The sequence below is a fragment of the Alexandromys fortis genome, unplaced genomic scaffold (genome assembly GCF_014885135.2).
Source record: "Alexandromys fortis isolate MF-2015 unplaced genomic scaffold, M_Fortis_MF-2015_v1.1 scaffold_3, whole genome shotgun sequence".
Classification (NCBI taxonomy): Eukaryota; Metazoa; Chordata; class Mammalia; order Rodentia; family Cricetidae; genus Alexandromys; species Alexandromys fortis.
The window spans coordinates 25,545,881-25,567,214 of NW_026067909.1; the positions used below are offsets into that span (position 1 = coordinate 25,545,881).

Sequence of the window (21,334 nt, forward strand, 5' to 3'; positions counted from 1 at the left end):
TGAGGCTACATCTCCATGGCCGTTGATGGCAGTCTTCCTGACTCTCCCCATAGGCGTCAGTGTGTGAACGTGGCCTCACGTGCACCCTGTGTCCAACTGTACCTAATGTATTAGGATTTAACTGAAGCAACACTTCATATTACTTATCTACAAATACAGCTGGACCTTGAAGGACTAGGGTTTGTGGTTTCAATCCCTAGTTGGGTGGGCTTCATTGAGCCTCTATGTGGATATGGGATCCACTTATGATTAAATCAACCTATTCAAGGAGGACACCAGCTTTAATATCTGATTTCTGTTCTTCTTTCCTCCATTTTTCTCTTAATTTCTGTTTAGTTTTTGTTATTTTATGCTGACAAGGTTTAATTCACTTCTTATATGAATATTCTAGCTATTTCCTTTGTAGTTACCTAAGAATTACATACAACACTCCAAACTATGCAATCAGTACCAATTTAGAATTACTTATATACAAAATTTTGCTTCTTACAGTTCAAACCCTGAAAGCAAGTCATTGATTTCACAAATTGTATCTTTATATATTAATATCCAACAATATAAATTTATAATTATTCCATGTATTGTCTTTTACATAGTATAGAAAATAAAAAGTGAAGTTACAAATCAAAATAACGATTCTACTTTTCATCAATATTTATATGTACACACATAAATATGTGTGTCTATTTTTTTCAGTTATATTTTTCTATGTGTTTACTTTTAAGGGCAAATTCATTTTCAATGGTTTGAAGTCATATCTAAGGTCCTTTCATTTCAACTCAGAAAGAATCTGTTTAAAATGAACTACTTTGCCTCTGGTTTGTCTGAAAATACCTGAAATTCTGTCTCTTTATTGGGGGATAGATTCACAGTGTAGCAGTTCTTGCCCCCTGGCTGTTTCTGTGTGTGCTTCTCAAATGCTCTACCAAGAAGGGATCCTGCATTTGCACTGTCTTCCCCTGGGCTTTGTCTATACATTCTTTTTGCTTCTGCTCTGCGCTGCAGTCATGGATGACACCAAAGCCCAGGCTTGGTGACATCCAGAGGACAGAACATATGGGCTCTGCTCTCTCACAGGGATCTCTCTCAGAAGCACTCCCATGGGCGTGCCACAACATCTCACTAAGCTGAATTGCATCACGAGCCCTTCGTTAAACACATTTCTGATAAAGAAAAAAGAAATATCCATGGTTGGATGAAACAGTTAATGTAGGGTGCGGTGGATGTCAGAGTGCCATCCACTCCATCCAGTGGCACAGGATCCTTACAGACTATTCTGTGGTGTTGGAAACCCAGCAGGAGGCTTGGGAAGCTCACAGAGGAAACTACAGCTAGGCAAAGGGGATCACTCCATGTCGGTTCAATGTAAAGTATGTTTAACATTTAAACTTGTATCACTTTTGTTAGACTACATGTTCGTATAGATCTTGATCATTTTCAGCTGCACTGTTATCCATGGGAAGTAGACAAAGCTCTCTTCTTCATAGGCACAGGCCTTTTCCCTAGTCCTATAAACTGGACCAATACAAGAGCAATCGTTGAAAGCAAATGAGCTTCTAATTAAACTTTCACCTCTTCAACAGGAAAAAAAGAACTAAACCAAAGGATGTCACCATCTTTTTGTGGGCAAAGTTGCCTTTGATTTTCAAGAGCAAAGATTCACTTTAATGCAGCTGAGCCGGCTTCAGTACAAGAGAATACACGTTGAGTCATGATCCTTGAAGCTCTGACTTGTGTCTTGCATACATTTCCTGAGTGTTTCCTAGATTGCTGCGCGACCTGCTGACAACCCTTCTCTCTGTTGTAGTGACCCAGGGAGGCGTGTCTCTGGTCTCTGACATGTGTCCAGATCCTGGAATTCCAGACAACGGCAGAAGAGCAGGTTCTGACTTCAGGTAGGAAACAAAATCATGGCTTGGGAAATGAGTTATCTTGTAACACATGCCTGGCCTGTCATTTTATCTCAGTCGTCCTATTGACGGGAAGACATAACTTGTCATTGATTAAGAATCTGCAGTATTTGCAGAACTCTAGATATAATATGGTGATAATTTCTATAATTTCCAGGTACTTTGATGTTAATAATATAAACGGAGTGAGGCTAAAATTTTGACTCACAAAGTTTACGAAAAAACTTGTCTTCGTATACGTATATACCTATACATATATATTTCAAAAATATATATAATGTGTGTCACTTGATAGTCTAATGTTTAAAAGTAAAGACCACAAAAACTATTGTAGCCTCATGATTATCACCTCAAATACGCGTTTAGGGTAACAAACACTACTGTCCCTCAGCCATTTACTCCAAGATGCTGCCCAGCATTTTAGGACTAAGATGAACTGGAGATCCCTCTCCAGTCACTGGACCATGAAGCAGCTGTGATTACAAGTGCTCCAGGGCTTTGCATTTCTTCCTGTCTCTTAGAAACCTAACGTTTGTCACCTTATGCGAAGGGCCGGTAAACAAGAATAATCTGAAGAAAATCAAGAGTGAAGGACACAGGAAAGGAGTTCCTTCCTATAATCTGCCCATTTGTTTGAGAGACAGACAGAATTAAGCCTACTAACACAGGCTGAAAGCTATGTTAGCCACGCGGAGGGAAGTCAATGGATGTTGGGTAGGCCTGCCCCAGCAACTGTGCCATTAAAGGGGATGGGGAACAGGATGCTCGTCTCTGGGATGACTGCCACAAAGGTGATCGTATCACTGGAATTTCTGGCACTAGCAGCACAGTGTTGTAGACTGGGTGAGTTCCTAGTCTGGGAAATCTAAGGTCAAAGAGCCACATCTCATGAAGCCCCAAAGTAGGGCAGGCTGTTGAAGGTGAAATTGGGAGCCTTATTAAATGAGGATGTCTAGCCCTCTTACCCCCACCTTCCCTCTCATCTCTTCCTCTAACCCTCTTTCCCTAGGAAGCCATTTAGATCCCATCCCTGGTCTCCACCCTATGATTCACCTAACATAAACCACCTTCCAGTGACATTGAGTTCTCAGAGCTTAAGGAGCTACCGTGGAAGCTCAGGATATTCAGGGAGGCACGGATAATTGAGGCCTACCTTGTGAAGCTTCAGAGGGAAGCAAAGACTCTGTCAGGGCTGTTCATGTGCTGTTTTGTGTTAACAATCTGTGGAGGGGAAACCTGTGCTTCACTGGGGCTATAGGCACTTGTCAGCAGAGGCAGAAGAATCATCTGTGAATAGTAAGATACCAGCATCATTAGGGCAAAGGCTTCTCACAAGTATTTCACTGTCAGTAGAAAGAAGCTGTGGTCCAGAGGGGCATGAGGCAGCAATTTGGTAGATAATATTCCCCATATGGTACTCGTTTAAAGGCAGAAAGAGGTCATAGTGTGTAGCTGGGACTTGTCATTATGTGGCAGGGTCAGGGTCGCTCTCAGTAGAGGCCAGGATGGCCACTGATAAAGGTGCCATTTCAATAGAGACCCCCCAACAAAGGAGAGATGTCTGAGTCATGAGGCAACCCCAAAGATAAAGTTTAGAGTGGAGTCAACCTGAGCTTGCACAACAAGCTCTGTCTGTTGTGGAAGGCAGAGATGGAGAGCAACAAGCTGACCCAGGCTTTCTGGAGCCCAGATGACCATCATTGAGTCCCAGATGCTTCACATTGGGCCCTATATACTGTTGGGTTCAATTTTGTTTGATCAGACTGTAATTATGACCCAGTTCTTATGTTTTAGACAAAGGAAGTATGTAAATTAATATCATTATCATAATTACTTACAGAAGGGACATATTTAAGAGACTTTGGATTTTTAAAGAGACATTGACCTTTAAAGTGTTCAGATTTCAAAGTTGGACTGTTTTGTATTGTAATATTAATTGCCGAACATGGGGCAGCAGGAAGCCAGTATGTATGCTAGGGCAGCCAGAGAAGGAAGACAGAATCTGCTTTTAGAAGACACCACGCTCTTCTGTTTAAGTGTGTTAGCTCCCCCAGGTCTCTGGGTTGTCCAGGCATTTCTCCAAGCATGCAACAACCAAGACTATAGCCACTTGGAAATGGCTGGAAAGGAAATATAAAGAGGGTTTTGATTTAATTTGAGCTTTCATAGGACTTTATTGTTAGACGATTCTTCAAGGAGAAAAGATGAAACATTTGTTTTCCAATTGTGTTTTGTTTGCCTTGCCTGAATGAGCAGCCTGGAACCTTATTACAAGGTTCATTGGAAATGGGTACTATAAGTGGCTTCTTTATTCTCAAGCCGAGGATGAGGGAATTCTGATTTTGGTCCTGAGTAAGATTTTAGCTCTCTGTTTTCCATGGTGACCTTTATTGGGTCAAGGATGTAGTGATCTATTTTGTATTTGTTTGGATTTTTTTAAACACATGGATATAAGATTCAGTGAAAACTCTTTTCTTTAGCTACAGAGATAATCTTGGCTTACCTACCTAAATTGTTAGTAGAATGTCTATCAATCTCAGATTCAATGATGAAATTACTATGGTCAAGACTATCCTGTCTTCTTTTGGTCTGTGGAGGGAAAGGGTCTCGCACATGCCAGACAAGCATCTTGTAGGTGGTGGCACCACCTGTCATTATTTTGCTTCCGTACCATTAGATTTCACTTGCCAGAAGTTTACAGGTATCTTACATATGGTCTCATGATGTATAATCTTATAACGACTTCGTCTGGTTTCATCGTCAAAGCAATGCTTATCTTTAAAAAAATGGAAAATCCTTCTGAAGCACAATTAATAAAAGCTCCAGAGTCAGAAATTGGTGTTCAACCTGAAGATCTGAAAAGCAAAGCAGCCAGCCACTGGCTCTTACCTTGACCTCAGTCCGAAATGGCAATTTTGCTTCCAGGAATCTCAGAATGAGACTGTGTTTTGAGAGCTGTTTCCTCCTGTCTTATATTCCTCTCTAGGGCTGGGATTAAAAGTATGCACCATCTGATTTCTATGGCAACTAAAGGTGTGCGTTATTGTGGTTCCTGGGATTAATGGCTGCCATAACTGGTCTATTGACCAGTGGGACTGTTACTCTTAGATCTTCAGGCAATCTTTATTTTACTAGAATAAAATTGAAATGCCACTGCATCTTTCCTCTAGAATATTCAGAACAGTTTCCGCACAGTTGGTAATGGCTTCTGCTTAAATGCTGACACGATTTACTGATGAAGCCACCAGGAGAAGGGTTTTCTCATGAAAAGTCTTCAGTTACTGACTCAAAAATCTCCTTTATTTGCACATGAAGTAACTTCTTTTGTTACTTGAATATAGTTCAAATCTTTCAGAGGATTTTATTTTCCTTCAAGTTGGCAAACTTACCAACACAAAACTTTCCATGGGGCTTTCTACACATTTACCTTAAATTTTTATAATGTGTCTGATTAGCATTTCTTTAAGTAATCTTATTTGTAATTAGCATATTACATACTGGACTTCATTGTTGGGTTTTCAGTCATATTCCATTTTGTGCTGAGTCTCCTGTCTTTCTCTTTATCTACTTCAATTTTGCACCTTCCTCTCATACGAATTATGTTGTCTTGTTGCAGGCGTTATGTTACTATCATTCTTCCTGGACACCTCTTTTTCTCCCTTTGTGGTCCCCTTTCTAATATTACAACCACACACACACACACACACACACACACACACACACACACACACAAGAGAACATGCAGATTTTTCCTTCTGAGTCTGGGTTATCTACACCATATTTAAAACTTTGGACTTACTCATATTTTATCTTACATGTATGAACATTTTGATTGCATGTATGTATTTCAGAAAAACAGGGTCAGATCCCTGGGGACTGGAGTCACAGATGGGTGTAAGTGACCATGTGGATGCTGGGAGCTGGAAACCCATGAGCTCTGCAAGAGCAACTGGTGCTCTTACCGCAGAGCCATCTCTCCAGCCCCTGCACCACATTTACATTCATCTGTTCTTTGGGGAACAGGTACCTGGGCTGATCCCATTTCTGAATCTTTTAAATCAATAGTGACGTCACAGCTCAGTTTCCTTGTACTCACATTTTCTGTGTTCATTGATTTGACGAGTGGCGTTATTGATCCTCTTAAGATGACAACTCCTTTTGCTGAGTTTTCTCTTTCTTTAGCTGCAGTTCTGTAGATTGGGCCAGCATGTGTTCATTGAATCTTCTTATTTGTTTGTCCCCACGCTTGGAACCATGGGCTCTGACTGTTGTTTTCTTGTCTCATTCATTTCTTAGAGTTGAGAAGGCCAATAACCTAAGGTCCTTCTTCTTCACCCTTCCCTACTATGGTTCTTTATGCTGCCCGACATAGTGTGTATGTAACTTTCCCTCTGGAGCATGTGCGACAGCCAAACACTCATTGGCACACATTTGTAAATTTATTGATACCACTTTATTGCTGAGAATATATGAGTTTCTATTAAGCATTTCTTCCAAGTTACCTTGAAAAGAATGTATTAAGAATGTATTTTTTTCCTATGAAAACATGTTGTTCCCAGTCCTAGGAGTAAAAGGGTTGTGCACTCCCACATAGCTCTGTATCACCCAGCAGCCCTACCCCCTTACTTCCAGTTTTCAGCAACCTTTCCTACTGTGAAATCACACTCATTACTACTGAAGTGTCTCATTGGAAACATCTTCAAGCCCTGGGAATCTGTCAAACTAATGGTAGTAGATAGGGCTTCAGATTTTCTCAAATTTTGTTAGACAACTTTACTTTGTCATTGGCAACAAATATAATGATTTTTTGAAGTTAAAGATACATCTTAATGAAAATTTCTCAGGGAAAGTATAATCTTATCAATCGCAGTTTGTCAGTCACCCAGATAAATAGGCACTCAATAGCGAGGCAATCAGCCATTGCCTGGGATGTCAATCATGTATGTCCTTTGTTCTTGTGACTGACATCCCTGAGATCTCAATCTTCACTGGAGAGGCACTGTGGGTTCAAAAGATATATACCGTAAAATCCAAACCCATTCTTGCTTTAGCGGGGACTTTCTGAGGTGGCCTTGGCCCTTTCTGTGTAAGATGCACTGTCCTTGCTAGAATGCTGCCTTCACCATCTGGCGACACAATGGGAAGACCCTGTTCCGCCTTTATGTCGATTTCCAAGAACTTTGATTCAACAGATCCTCTGTAAGGGTCTTTATCTGAGGATCAATGGGTCAAATCATGAAAAGAGATGCCTCGGCGCACAAGCTGGGTCTCTTCAGCCCACGACTGAAAAGACGCTATTCAGAGGTGCGTGCCTTTGTAAGGAAGGTTGGGTAGAGTTGAATGGAAGGTCATCTGTACCAGTAGTGGTCATTGTACAGTGACCAATGACCTCAGATGCACACGACCTGTATGTATTGATGATACTTGCTGTCTGTTTATGGGAATGGAGAACGCAGGTGTGTTCAGACACAAATTGATGCACCCTGGCCCAGAAAGGATGCCTTGCGTCATGGATGAAGTGAGGTGCAGAGACAGCTAGTCCAGAGGTTTGCCAGACTGCTGGTGTTTACAACAGAGAAAGTGGTATTTTTTTTTCATTATTTCACAGTTTTAGCACGACTTTTAGTGGAAATCAGTTCAGTTCTTTCTAAATTCTTATAATCGATACTAATGACTGTTATATAATCCAGATGAATGCCTGATGTGGTCAGGGTGAGCGGGACACAATGGTAGTCAGCACTATAATTACACGGAATTTAGGGCTGCTTTTTGTTTGAAGAGGGCTTGCTTTATTAAGTTGATAAAACTGTCTGCCATCTCGTTTTGTTTGAATTATTATTGTTTCTTTGGAAACCTTTGTAGTTTTCTTAAGGCAATCTAAATATTAATTCCAGGATTATCAGTAAATTATTCAAAGTTAATGGGGCCTAGCACAAAGTCTTCCTGTTTGAATTAAATTCATGGGAGGAAAGTTTCCAAAGTATTTGTTAGCATTGACCACTGTCTAAAAGACAAAGTACGTTCATTAAAACCAAGGAATTATGAGGAAGACTAATGAAAACTCGGGTGCCAACATGGGAAAGAAGGTGCTGTGTTGGGGAGTGATCTGGGTCTCTGTTGTCTGTCTACTTCCGATTCTGAGGCCAACACAGCTCCTTTAAACACAAGTGCAATTATCTTCACTTAAAAACAATTTCAATGATGGGAATTTGACATGGGCTTTCATACCTTCTATGCAAGGACTCTACCCATGGTACACCAGCCAGCTCCACTATTTTCCCCAGGGCTGGTTTAGAACTTAGAACTCTGCTTCTGTTAGGCAATCACGCTACCACGGCCATATCCTTAGCCTCTGGGTGCTAATGCTATTAGTTGTTTGTTCGTTTATAGTTTATTTGTTTTTTTGTTTTTGTTTGTTTGTCTTTTTTGCTGTGAGACTGGTCTTGACATTAAGCCCAAGCTAGCCTCAAACTCACAACTTCCCTGCCTCAGCTCTAGAGTACTGGGGTATGTGTGAGCTACCTTTGCTGGCTCAACGAACAGATTCTTTCAGAATAAACCAAGTTCATATACAACTGTTAGGGTAATCCCTGATTTTTGCCATATTGCTTTTGGATCAGAACCTCAGTGTAAAGCTTGGGTTGGCCTTGAACTTGCAGTCATTCTCCTGCCTCAGCCTCCCAAGTGCCCGCTACTGCACTCTGTCTTTCTGTGCATGGTTTTCTTTTTCTTCTTTTTCAATTTTGGAAGAGATTGATCGATACCTTAGACTTCAGGCAGGCAAGGTGCCCTACCAGTATAGTCCAGCCCCTGCCCTCACAGATAGACTCTTTAAACTTTAAGCATTGTTCTGCAAGGTCATGTTTTATCTAGGATCTTAATGACAGCGAGCCTCTATTGACTTTGACTCATTCTAAACAAGGATGACTACAGTGACTATGTTTTATTTTTCATAGTGACCTTAATGGACCACTGGTCCCACAGGGTGTGAGCTTCACAAAGCAGCCGTATAGGAAGGAGGTGACACCTTCAGCCCCGTATCCCAAGCTACAAACAAACACACAGTAATGGAAGAGAGGGAGTACTGAAATCATACACAGTTGTGAATGCCACCCGAGCCAGGGCTTCCTGCCCCTATTGTGTGGAGACACACAAGCATCTAAGAGTAACAAAATTTCAGAATCCTACTAGGCTTTTTCTAGGATGGCTTTTCATTTTGTCAAATGGAACGCATCTCATAGAGGACCTGGCCTTCCTCGCCACACAGCTAGCGCCTCCATGCTGCCAAGTGTTCTCGCCCTGCCTCCCTGCAGCCTACACAGCAGCCTTCCCAGTGTGGGCATGCCTATAACACTTCTTTCTGTTCCTATAGTCTTGTTAAATCATGAGGTCCCAAAGGGAAGGGGACAGGCCTTATTGATTTTATCTCTTATTGCTGTGCCCTAGTCATGGTAGACACTTTTATTTTCTGTTGAATTGGATTAAGCTGAAGCTAACAAGCCTGTCCCTAGGGATATGTGATCACAGCCTCATTAGTACTGTGTTAAGCCAATTAAGTTAGCCACTGCTGGTCAGGAAATGGATTAATGACTGCTTTAGGAAAAAAAAATGACCGACACTAGAAAAGAAGTTTGGAGATTGACAGTGAAGTTATGACCCCAAGGTGAACTATTTGATTGAGAACCGGTGTGAACATGTAGACATGCTAACAATTTCTGTCCCGATATAGAAGCACTATTTTAACCCCATTTGATTCTTCATTTTGTGACTGTTCTTTATGAAGTTGCTGATGGCAGATGGGATCTCTTGCTATCAGATGGAGGCACAGGAAGGAGAACTGACATGATCTGGGAGAATGAGGAACGGGTTAGCCCCTCTCTTGATGAGATGTTGCTCAGTTCTGTGACCTCAGAAAGCTGTCTTCCTTTCCATGTATCAGGCTAGTGATGGTGTTTAGAGTAACTCCAGCATCGCCATGAGATCCTGTTCCCTCTGCACCTCTTTAAAGAACCCGTGGAGTCTCTCAGACAGGGGACAAGCTCAGCATTCTTTAAATGAGCATCGACTTCCCACTAAATCTTTCACAGAATTATTTTCAAGGGATGGAGGATGAGAGACTTGTCTCATGGCTATGAGCCAAAGTCCCTGTGGTCTTACTGTTTGGATGTCATGTGAGACATTATCTTCTCCCTCCATGAACTGAATCCTGGAGAGACAGAAACAGAACTTAGTTTTTGTTTTGTTTGTTTTTGCAGTGGCCTTGTTGTATATCTGGCTGGCCTTTAACTCATAGGCATCCTTCTACTTCAGCGCCACAGTGCTGGAATTGCAGGCTCCTGTGCCCAGTTCTCTTTGCCCAGTTTAGTGTTGGGATTATAGGCATAAATCCCTGAGCCCACTTTAAGACCTTGGCTCTGTATAGACAGGCATAATTTTATTATTGCTCATAGTTTCTTATCTATTGATGCTTTTTATGTCTTCCCACTTTTAACTCCTCATAAGGGGAAATTCGGTTGTAATTATCAGATAGGAGCAGAATGCACAGGCAAATCTTCCCGTGTCACATAATCCTGATGGTCCCTTCAGTGCCTCTGCTTTCCAATGACTGTTCTCTCTATATCCTCCCAACAGAGCTAAGGCTTCATATTGACCCTGTTTATCCTTTGCTGCCATTCAGGGGCCCTGTCCTGCTTGGCCACCTAAGGATGACCCTTTGTCCTTCTTTACCTCTTATGCACTTGTCAGATCCATCCCAGCACTGGCCATCATTGGCAAGCACATACGTGCTTTTGTTTCCAATTTTAACTAGCATGGGACGGGCTCCTCTCCCCTAATGCGGGTGTACCCCCATAAAGAGGACAGCTTTGTCATTTGTCATTGCTGCCTCAGCGTGGAACCCAGCGTGGGGCTCACAGCGAACATTTAGTAATGACTTATTAAGTCTTCCATTTTCCCTTTTAAATTAGTTACATATTTAAATATGGTGAGGCGGTGATAAATGTCAGCAGGCGCTGCAGACTTTGATCCATGGGTGATTTTGCAGGACAATCTTTATTCTGTATGAGAGAGCTCCTGTGTGGGTACTCAGAGATGGGCCTCTGCACCTGCGCTACCTGAAGATCATTTGCATAAACAATCGTTCCTCTTAGTTAACAAGAGAGGGAAAGTTGATGCTGTTTTATCATTAAGGGGCATTGATAGTTTAGTCTGCTTTTCCATTATCTTTATCAATTGAAAAAAAAAAGCTTACTAGTAAAAGAGGCCTCTTACAGGGTAGAATTAAGACCATATTCAAAGTTTAATAGAACTCAGAAAGGCTTAGGATGGTTCATCTCAAAACTGGGCTCTGCGTGGAAGAACTCTGCCTCCTGTTCTTTCATCCATGTTCACATGGCATATGGAAGTAGAACTCAAAGAGCTGTCCCTGTTTTTCAAAACTCAAGTGTTGTCTTATTGTTCCAGCCACTGTCTGTGTCAGCAAATGGTTTCTTTGCCATTCACTTAACCAGAGGAACAGAAAAGGAAGTGATGTGGGGCCTGCCTCGCCATTCTCTGTGCAAATAGAACAGGTCGGTAGAGTTGTCTGCAGACCTTAAAATCTGCCTTTGAGTCTGCAACAAGAATGCCCCGTCTCTGCTCCAAAATGTCTTCGGGATTAGAGGATAATTGAAGGATACAACACATTTCTATGGCCTCCCTGGTAGGCAAGCATGTAGCTTTCCGGAAAGTTGCAGTTGCTAAGAAACTAAACAATCCTGAGGAAAGCCTTTGCAGGAAGATTACTGTTCCTCCAAAGAGTGACACTTAGAAAGGTACCACTGCTGTGTTGTCCTCCTCGCCCTGGGAAACCTTGTTGTGTCTCTAACAAAGGGCGCATTGAGAGTAATTCTGAGGTAATTCCTCTGTCAAAGGCTGCTTTGCTGAGGAGATTCTGATGTTCTCTGCCTTTAGGTGTTTGTAAAAGTGCATTAGTTTTGTGGGGAGGGTAGTAGACCATTATTTAAGCATGTATTAATCTGTTAGCTTTGAAATACAAAGGAGAGCTGATGAGCTAAACAAATAATTTCATCAATATTGCTGGAAAACACGGTCTGTGGACAACGTGAATGAAGTGCACAGTGGTTTCTGTCTCTGTGTCTTGGTTCATCATGTAAAAAAATGAGGGGAAACAGAAAAACAGAAAACAATATCACGTCTCTGCTCAGTTGGGGCTCTAATTCTTAGCTGTTCTTCCATAGTCTATATAAAAAGAAAAGTCTGTAAAACTTGCATGATGCTATTGAGGAACCCCAATGACCTTTGGGGCGAGAGGAATCATGTGACGCCAGGTTCTAGGACCCCTAGAAGAAAAACTGACCTTACAATATAAAAGCTCAGACTCTTACATCACCACCATTCAGTGGATTTGGTTGGGGCCACTCTCCCTGCTCCTCAGTTTCCTCTTAAAACCTTTTAGCATCTCTGGTTATTTATTCTGATTTCCTCTATTCCTCTGCCAGAAGTTGAGAAGGAGACTGGCAGACTGAGTGGTCACTGATGTGTGCTTCACAGAAAAGGGCCTGACTTATTCTCATCCTTCTGATCCTTGCTGTTAGACACAATCCCACTGCCAACTGTCATAGTCTAATTGGAGAAGTGGGAACTAGGGGTTTTGAAAGTTTTGCATTGTGGTAAATATAATGCTGACCATTTTCTTTTCAAGGGTGCCATTAAACTCGTTCCCGGTCCTGCACAGCCCTCACCAGCACGCTTGTCAGAACCCCCTTTCTCTTGCCAAATCGAGACTCTGTACTCCTAAAACAAAGAACATCATCCCACATACGGCTCACAGCTGCTGTCCCATTTTCTGTGTCTCTGAATGTGATGGTTTCGTGGACCTTAACTATCAGTAGGCTAAGCCCTCATAAGTGTCTGGTGTGCCAGCAGCATTGGTAACCATTGGATGCATAGCTTATGTTACTCATAAGAACATATGTGGAACACATGATCAGGCTATCTTGCAAGTCTTGCATTTGGAAATCAGTGTTTGATACCAAAAGGGTTCTGTTATGTGAAAATTCTCAGTTTCGGAAGCCTTCCCCGTGTTCTCTATTTACTACAAATTCTGTATATCTGCAGATGTCGGGAGTAAGTAATAAGGGTGGCCCGTTCAGTTCCCTGTGCAAAAGTATTACCCCCTTCTTGGCCTCCTTCAGATAATGTCCTGAGAACAACAATAAGGAAGCAGCGAGCTGGGGCTGCGTGCAGTTCTGCCTGTAGAAATCCCTGGGATAGCATGATGCAGCCTGTGCTGTGGACCATGAGAAAACTACCTGGGGAAACCAAGGCACAGGAGCTCTTCAGAGTCCTAGAATGTGTGGGCTGGTCTCAGCTTGCCATCTAAGGATTTTGTAGATTAAGAGGGCCAATGCTCACCTCACTTGCAGACATTGGAAGGAGAGCATTGCAGCAACCACACTGGTTCAGTTGTCAGCATCAGTGTAGACATTTTTCTAAGCACCTGCATTTTCAATCTAATGTCAAGCCCTTTTTATTCTCTGCATTGAAGCTATCTGTTTAATTTTAATTACAGAAGTGTTGACTTGGCAAATGTTTTAAAGCAGGGGTTCTCAACCTTCCTAACGTTGTGACCCTTCAGTATAGTTCACATTGTAGTGACCCCAACCATAAAATAATTTCATTGCAACTTCATAACTGTACTTTTTCTACTGTTATGAAACATAATATAAATCTGATATGTAGATAGATGATATGTGACCCCCAAAGGGGTTGTAACCCAGGGGTTGAGAACCCCTGTTTTAAAGGAAAGATGCTCCTGACTTAACCTATGTATGGATCCTAACTCTCCATTTTTGCCTTGATCTAGACCACTGTTTTTGTTTCCAGTGATGCTCTCACTTCTGAAGCCAGTTCCCACTAGTAGCAATACCTTGTGTCCTCTGGGGAGAACAGCTGTGAGTTTGGGGTGGGCAGGTCAGTATGAGAGGCATCCATTCTCTGGGTGACGTTCCAGGATGTCTGAGTGATGGCTGTGACAGTGGATAGAGCCCCCCCCCTTTTATAACAGCAGCAGGTGACTGTTATACATGTCTCTGACTGAAAATGACTGACTGGTTGTTGCTTTTCTACCCAGCATGTAAAGAGAAAGGAGTGGACTAGGTACCATTTAGATTTAACTAGCACCTATGGGAGACAAATGAGCCCAAGTTACTCTTGAACTGCATTATGTGCTCCTGTGGTCCGACTTTCTGAATTGTACCAGGGGTGCATCCTATGTACACAAGTGAGAATGAGGAGAAAGAGAACAGCAGGGACTCTTGAACAGGCTTGAAAGGTAGGAAACTGCTGATTTATGAAAGGATGACTTCTACAGTCTCTCTCTCTTTCTCTCTCTCTCTCTCTCTCTCTCTCTCTCTCTCTCTCTCTCTCTCTCTGTGTGTGTGTGTGTGTGTGTGTGTGTGTGTGTGTTTGATCCACAGCCTGGTTTCTACATGAGATTTTTTTCAACTTATAAAAAAGCATTTAATTGGACTCACAGTTTCAGAGAGTTAATGTCCATGACCATGGGGCTAAGACACGGTGGCAAGAACAACTGAGACTTTGTACACCTTGATTTATAAGCAGGAAGTAGAAAACACAGTAGAAATAGCTTGAGTCTTCTGAAACCTCAAAGCCCACACCTAGTTACACATTTCCTCCAACAAAGGCACACCTCCTAATCCTTCCCAAATGGTTCTTTGCACCAACTAGGAACCAAGAAGTTAAGCATATGATCCTATGGGGGCTGTTCTCATTCAAACCATCACATTCCCCTTCCTGGCCACCATAGGCTCATAGCCATATCATAATGCAAAATGCGCATAGTCCAACTTCAAAGATTGCCATGGTCTTTCAGTCTCAACGCTGTTTAAAGTCCACAGTTTGAGTGTCTCTGGAAGTAACTAAAGGCTTGAGCCAGACAAGGAGAAAATGGCTCCCTACCTCACTCACATGGAAATGCCAAAGCAATAGAGTGCATGGAAAAGCAGAAGGCTGGCACCCAGGAGTGTTCAGATGTGTGTGTGGTGGGTCGGGGATGTTGCGGAAGAGAAATACAGCTTCATCCTGTGGTGGCATCCCTGAGGTTTTATGTAACCTGTAGGTTCCTGTGCCTCACCATACATAGGGAGAACCCTGAGAGGAGGGAAATGAATCTTTGCTGGATTGTACACTGCAGAGCATCATGGTAAATGTAGTTAGAGTTACCATGACCCCAGGATGTCAAAAAAACTCCCCCTCACACTCCCTCACAGCACACATGTGCAACATCCAAGTTGTGGCCATCCCCCATCACACTTCTTTACATCATATTTCGCTATCTAAGGAAAGAAAATGAGAAAAGGCAAGTTACCCTGTTTGGCCATTTCTGAGAAGAGAGTCCATGGGCAAAAGTGTCCTTCTTCTCCCAGATAATTCTGTAGTTCCCCACAGAACCGAGCTGAGTCCTCAAGTGTCTCATCAACCTCAGAGAGCAAGAAAAAGCAAAGACTAGGCAAAGGACCACTGTCTAGGAGATGGTGGTTGGAAGATATTTGCCAGGGCCCTGTGAAACTGAGGTCCAAAGGATACAGAAGGTGGGCAGTGGGTCTAACAGAGGGAGGGAAGGGCCAGAAGCTGAGTGGGATTTGGGCCTAATGTGCTGTCCTAATGTTGGAAGGGATAATAAGGGCTTGCCTTGAGGACAGGACCTGAAGAAGACATCACCTGAAAATGTGTGGCCTAGGAGGGAGATGTCTGAAAGATAGGAGTCTGTCACTCTGATGACATTTAAGGTCAGCTGCTGTATACCCACACAGCAGTGTGAGACTTTGACATCCACAGACCCAAGTTGCCCTACAGATTTAGCTGTGTGGGGAATCTTTTCCTTTTACCTTCCCTGTCTCTCAGCCTCTGACTAAGATACCCAAGAGTGTTTGATCCCCCAACTCCATGGAGATGTGTCATAAAGTTTGTCATGCCCTGTGTTGGACACCTTCCTGAAAAGGGCTTCTGCCTCTGGACTTTGAAGAGTCACTGTGAGAGAATAAAGGCTCTCACATGAACACTAAGTTATCCAGGTAACCCAGTTACTTCCCCTTGTTCTAACTCTTCCTGAGACCTGCCTTACCCACACACACCCTCTCCCTTCCTCTTTCCTTCAAAGTTGCCTAGAGATGACTTCTGCCTTTCTAAGAGTCTTGAGTTCTTAACACAAGGGTTTCATTTTCCCCTTTGCATGATGAAGACACCTTTTTGGTAAATATCAGGATCCCATGACTTTCATCAAGCTGGAAGATTCAAATCAAATTTCCTCACAGGAAAATTCACACATTTTTTTCCCTCAGTGTGCCACTTCTGAGAGCTGGTCAGGGTTCAGAAGTCACTGGTCACTGGAAGAAACTGGCTCAGTGGCATTACTGATGCCTGAACTCTTGCAACGCTCCATTTGCATGGCTGTAGGATCTTTCAGGACTGGTAGTCTGCAGTACCTAAAAATCACATGAAATATGTCTTCCCTTCCTGTCCTCAGGCTGGAGAGAGCCGTCTACTCTCGGGCGTGTTTAGTGCTGTCGAATCGCCTTCGCAGCTTGAGAAGATGAGTGTAGAAGCGATCACTGTATAATGACAAGGAAAAAATGACCCAGAAATGACTTATACGAGGAAATCACAAGACTCATAAAAGGCATTCTGATATCCTCAGCCACACACATTTGTCTTTAGGAGGATGGTATTTTCTGGAATGCTGAGCTCAGCCTTTTCAGGGTATGGCCAATTTGCTTGTGATGGTCATTGAGACAACTGTCATTCTCGTTTATCAAGACAGTGTCCTCCGGTGGCTGGAGAGCGTCCGTGTGTGTGTGTGTGTGTGTGTGTGTGTGTGTGTGTGTGTGTGTGTGTATGTGTGTGTTTTTCTCAAGTGATATGACTCACGTGCTTGGAAATCCTGAGGTGACAGACAGCAGTGAGTTGATATAATGTGAACGATCAGGATATAGTTGCCATGGTGTTGGGGCACAGAACTGAGACTCTGCTATGCCTGTCTACTAGAAAAAGACCTCTCTGTACCTGTGAGACACAATCTAAACACGTTAGAGGTGCCCAGAGGGCATGCACCTTGGCAAATGTGTTTGGGTCTGGAGAGGCATGGGGATGAATAGACCCTGCCAAGCCTGGTGGCCATGTCTCCCATCCTCTTGCCTTTTCATATTTCTATGTTAAAGGTTAGCATAGTCCAATTCTAAACCTATGGTGGAACAGAAAGTGGATGGAGTTTGGAGTCTCAAGGTGAGAGAGAGTAGAGAAGGAAGGCAGAGCAGGTCCCCAGGGCTGAGCATGTAAGTCATTGGCATGACTGTTGGACATTTTGGGATACAGGACTTGATTGCCTGTGATATCCCAACTAACTAAAGGTGTGACAGCCACCCAGCTTTGCTGTGGTAGACTTGGGATTGAGATATGACCTGTTCACTTTGCTAATAACTTAAAAGTGAAAGTAGAATGTATGCATGCATGCATGTAAACACCTCCACTCCCACCTACCTGCTAATTGCTCCTCCAAATCTATCAAGACCCAACCCCAATTTCAGTGTCTGGAAGACACTTTTCTATATGTTTGTTTAAGGCTGTTTTTTCACTAACATTCACACAGCATTTGGTGATCATGAGAAATACAGCCCAATATCTACTAAAATGAAGGATGCTGTATACCAGAAGCACAGCACATTGTCTTGTGCAATCACAGTCCAGTGCAGGACCCTGAGTGAGTAAGGGTAACAAAGGCTAGGACCGGGGAGCAGGTGGATCTCCACGCTTTTCTACCCCTACCTTACCAATAGTAACAGAGGCACATACTGGAGGGGTCTACATGAGCCCTTTATACATCATGCATTCTTGGTGCCTGTGCTGTACCAGGCTCAGATAGGGCACTGGGGGCCTTCTGTGTAGGATGAAGGGGTGACTCAAATGCTCCGAAGATGTTGAAGAATGATCGACATATCCCTGACAGCTTTTCCTCCCTCGTACTTTTCTTGGATCAAATGTCATTTCTCATTTCCTAGAAATTTGCCTTCAATATTGCCCTTATATAGATTTCAAGAAAGTTTTCAGCACCTTTAACTTATAGATAATTCTAGTTATAAAAGGAAAACAGTTTTAATGATTTGAAAAGAAGTTGGATGAATGAAGAAGAGAAAGGGAGAGAGAGAGGAAGAGAGAAAGAGAACAAAAGCAGAGGAAACCCAGAAACAGTAAGGACAATGTGAACTCCAGGGACATGTCCTCAGTTCTCAGCAATGCAGAATACAAAGATCCCAGCTGACACTTTAAACATGCCATTTTACGCATTCACCCTTGGGGGTTACAAAGGGATATTTCTCAGCTGGTTCTCCATGAATTTCCATTTTGATGTCTCTATGAGATGTTAGATGCCAGGTCAAGAAGAGAGCACATGCCAAGGTGGGGTCACACATGTAGACCACCCTCTTGTCTCTACTCTTTACATCCCTTCACCATTGTTCCAGCAGAGACGTAATTTCCATGTTTGTGGCTTCTTTTTAAAACATATTCTCTCTCTCTCTCTCTCTCTCTCTCTCTCTCTCTCTCTCTCTCTCTCTCTCTCTCTCTCGTGCATGCAGCAGTTTGTTTGTAGTTGTCTTTTTACTTCTGCCTTGTAGATTCTGAGACTCAAACTCAGAGAAGCAAGCTGGGTAGCAAGCATCTTTACCAGTCGAGCCGTCTTGCTGGCACCAGATCTGGAGCTTCGTCTAAGACAGCTAAGCAATGTAGGGAGCCTCACAGGGTGGGAAGGAAGCAGAACATCCAGCCAGGGCCACAGGGCTCTACTGTCTGTGGTCTCTGATTTTTGCTTGCTCTCTACAGACTTTACACTGTCCAATTCAGGGTTCCCCAGACCTTAATTGAGATGTAGGTCAGTGTTTCCTTGTCCTAGATCCCCAAACACACAGGAAATTAGGGATCTTGGGAATGGTAGAAAAACAAGACACAGAGATTCTGAAGCCCCTGCCCCACCTTCAACCCAGTCACCCCAGGCTGCCATGTTCTCCTCAAACTCATGGGTGCCTGTGCACACATTTACAGAACATGAAGCTATGTTTATACAGTGCACACATGGCATATGCAATCACGTGTTCATATGTGCACACTCAAGCAATTATGTATACTTGTCCATACATATGTGTGGCATATATACTCATGAGTGTATACATGCACACTCAAGTGTGGTAAACACTCACATGTACATATACATTTATGGTAGATCCACCCATGTGTCAGCACATGCATAAGTCATTCAAGATGCACGCTCATGCATGGTACACACATGCATACATATATGTGCATGGTCAATGTACTTATATGCATACTCATGGCATGTGTGCATACTCATGAATATGCCTCAGTGTTCACACACACTCTTGCTTCTCTAAGTGATTCCAGAAGCTCTATTCCTCAAGTCCCCTCTGTATACTTTATTATGAAAGAGGTGACAACCTGGCTTCAGTTCAACATTGGATACAAGGTTAGCTCAAAAATTTGTGTTTACTGTTGCTGAATAGAATGAGGAATGTGTGTTAAAATGGTCTCCCCAGGTGCCAATCACGCAGTCTTATATCTATCTATGCCTGCTACGTATCATCTATATATCAGTTATCTATCAATCTACCATGTATCTTTCACTGATCTGTCATCTATCAGTCTATCAATCACCTGTCTATCTATCTACCTATCATCTATCTACCTATCAACCTATCATCTGTCCATCCTCTATCTGCCACCTTTCATTTATTCATGAATCTTTCTTTCATCTCCATATTATGTATATACCTGTATCTAGCTATCACCTATCTCTATCATATTTATCATTCTAATCTATCAATCAATGATCAGCATTCATGCATCTATAATTTATTCCTGTCTGTCTGTCATATAATACTCCATCCATTTGCAGCTCAGGGGTGGATAGCTAACAGACACAGGAGGGATAACTGGTCAGGAGGGATAACTTGTCATGCCTTAAGGCACAGTAGCATAACTTTGTTGACCATAATTAATTGTATTTCAAAATATCATGGGGAGATTTTAAGTGTTTCTCAACCTGAAGAGATGGGAAATGTTTAAGGTAATAAATGAATATGCCACTGCCTCTCTGATCTTATCATGGCATATTGCCAACATATACTGAAATACCACATTGCACCTCAAATATATTGTTCTATAATATATTAACAGTGAAAATGGAACTGGAAAGATGACTCAATGGTCAAGAACACTTTTGCAGAGGACTGGAATTTGATTGTCAGGACTCATGTCAGGTGACTTACAGCTGCCTATATCTAGATTAGTGGTTCTCAATTTGTGGGCCATAATTCCTTTGGGAGTCATGTTAATGGAAGTTTTTACCTACCTTTTTCCACAGCCATTCAGTACCAAAGAAACACATGGAGGCTTATATTAATTATAAACTGTTTGGCCTATTAGCTCAGACTTATTATTAACTAGCTCTTGCAACTTAAATTAACCCATAATTCTTATCTGTGTTTAGCCATGTGACTTGGAACCTTTTATCAATGAGGCATTCTCATCTTGGTTCCTTTGCATCTGAATTGCAATTGCATCTTTCTGTCATTCCTCTTCCTAGAATTCTCCTATTCTGGTTACCCTGCCTATACTTTTTGTCTGACTACTAACCAATCAGCATTTTATTGAGCTAATACAAGTGACAAATCTTTACTGTATACAAGAACATTATCACAGAGCAGAGTCAAATGACCCTTTTAAAGAGATAGCATTTTATATATCCTGCATATCAGATATTTACATTCCAATTCACCAAAATATCCAAATTGCAGTTATGAAGTATCAATGAAAATAATTTTATGGTTGGGGTCACTACAGTATGAAGAACTGTATTAAAGAGACTCAGCATGAGGATGGTTGCAAACCATTGTTCTACATCCAGGGAATTCTGATACCCTCTTCTGGACTCTTCAGGTGACTGCACATATATGTGGCAGACACCCCACACACATTCATACACACACACATACATGCACACCCATGTAAACAAAATAAATCTTTTAATATATATATACATACATAAATTGAAAACAGACCTCATGTCTTCCTGGCTGCCTCAGTAGATTCTTCAGTAGCTGTGATATGGAAAAGGATGACCTCCTCTTTCCGTCCATTCTTGTGCAGCTAGGACTGTGGCTTCATAGTCACATCAGCACATATCCAGCGTCAGACTCATATTTATTTATTTATTTTTAAACGTTTTTTATTTGGCTTATGAAGTTCAGTGGAGCCAAACCTTCCAAGAGTCTCATGGAATGCATACACAAGTTAGTGGTATGTTTTTTCTTTTTTTTTCTTTTTTTCCCCACCGC

General features: G+C 42.3%; 1 protein-coding gene across 1 annotated transcript in view; it reads left to right on the plus strand.

The window, feature by feature from the left end:
- The window catches only part of Csmd1 (CUB and Sushi multiple domains 1), a 1,119,426-nt gene that overhangs the window by 719,191 nt on the left and 378,901 nt on the right, over positions 1 to 21,334 (plus strand). The window contains exons 8-9 of the mRNA XM_050136505.1: positions 1,808 to 1,895; positions 13,981 to 13,983. Of these exons, the coding sequence (XP_049992462.1) occupies positions 1,808 to 1,895; positions 13,981 to 13,983 (91 nt within the window). The remainder of the gene's footprint in view (positions 1 to 1,807; positions 1,896 to 13,980; positions 13,984 to 21,334) is intronic.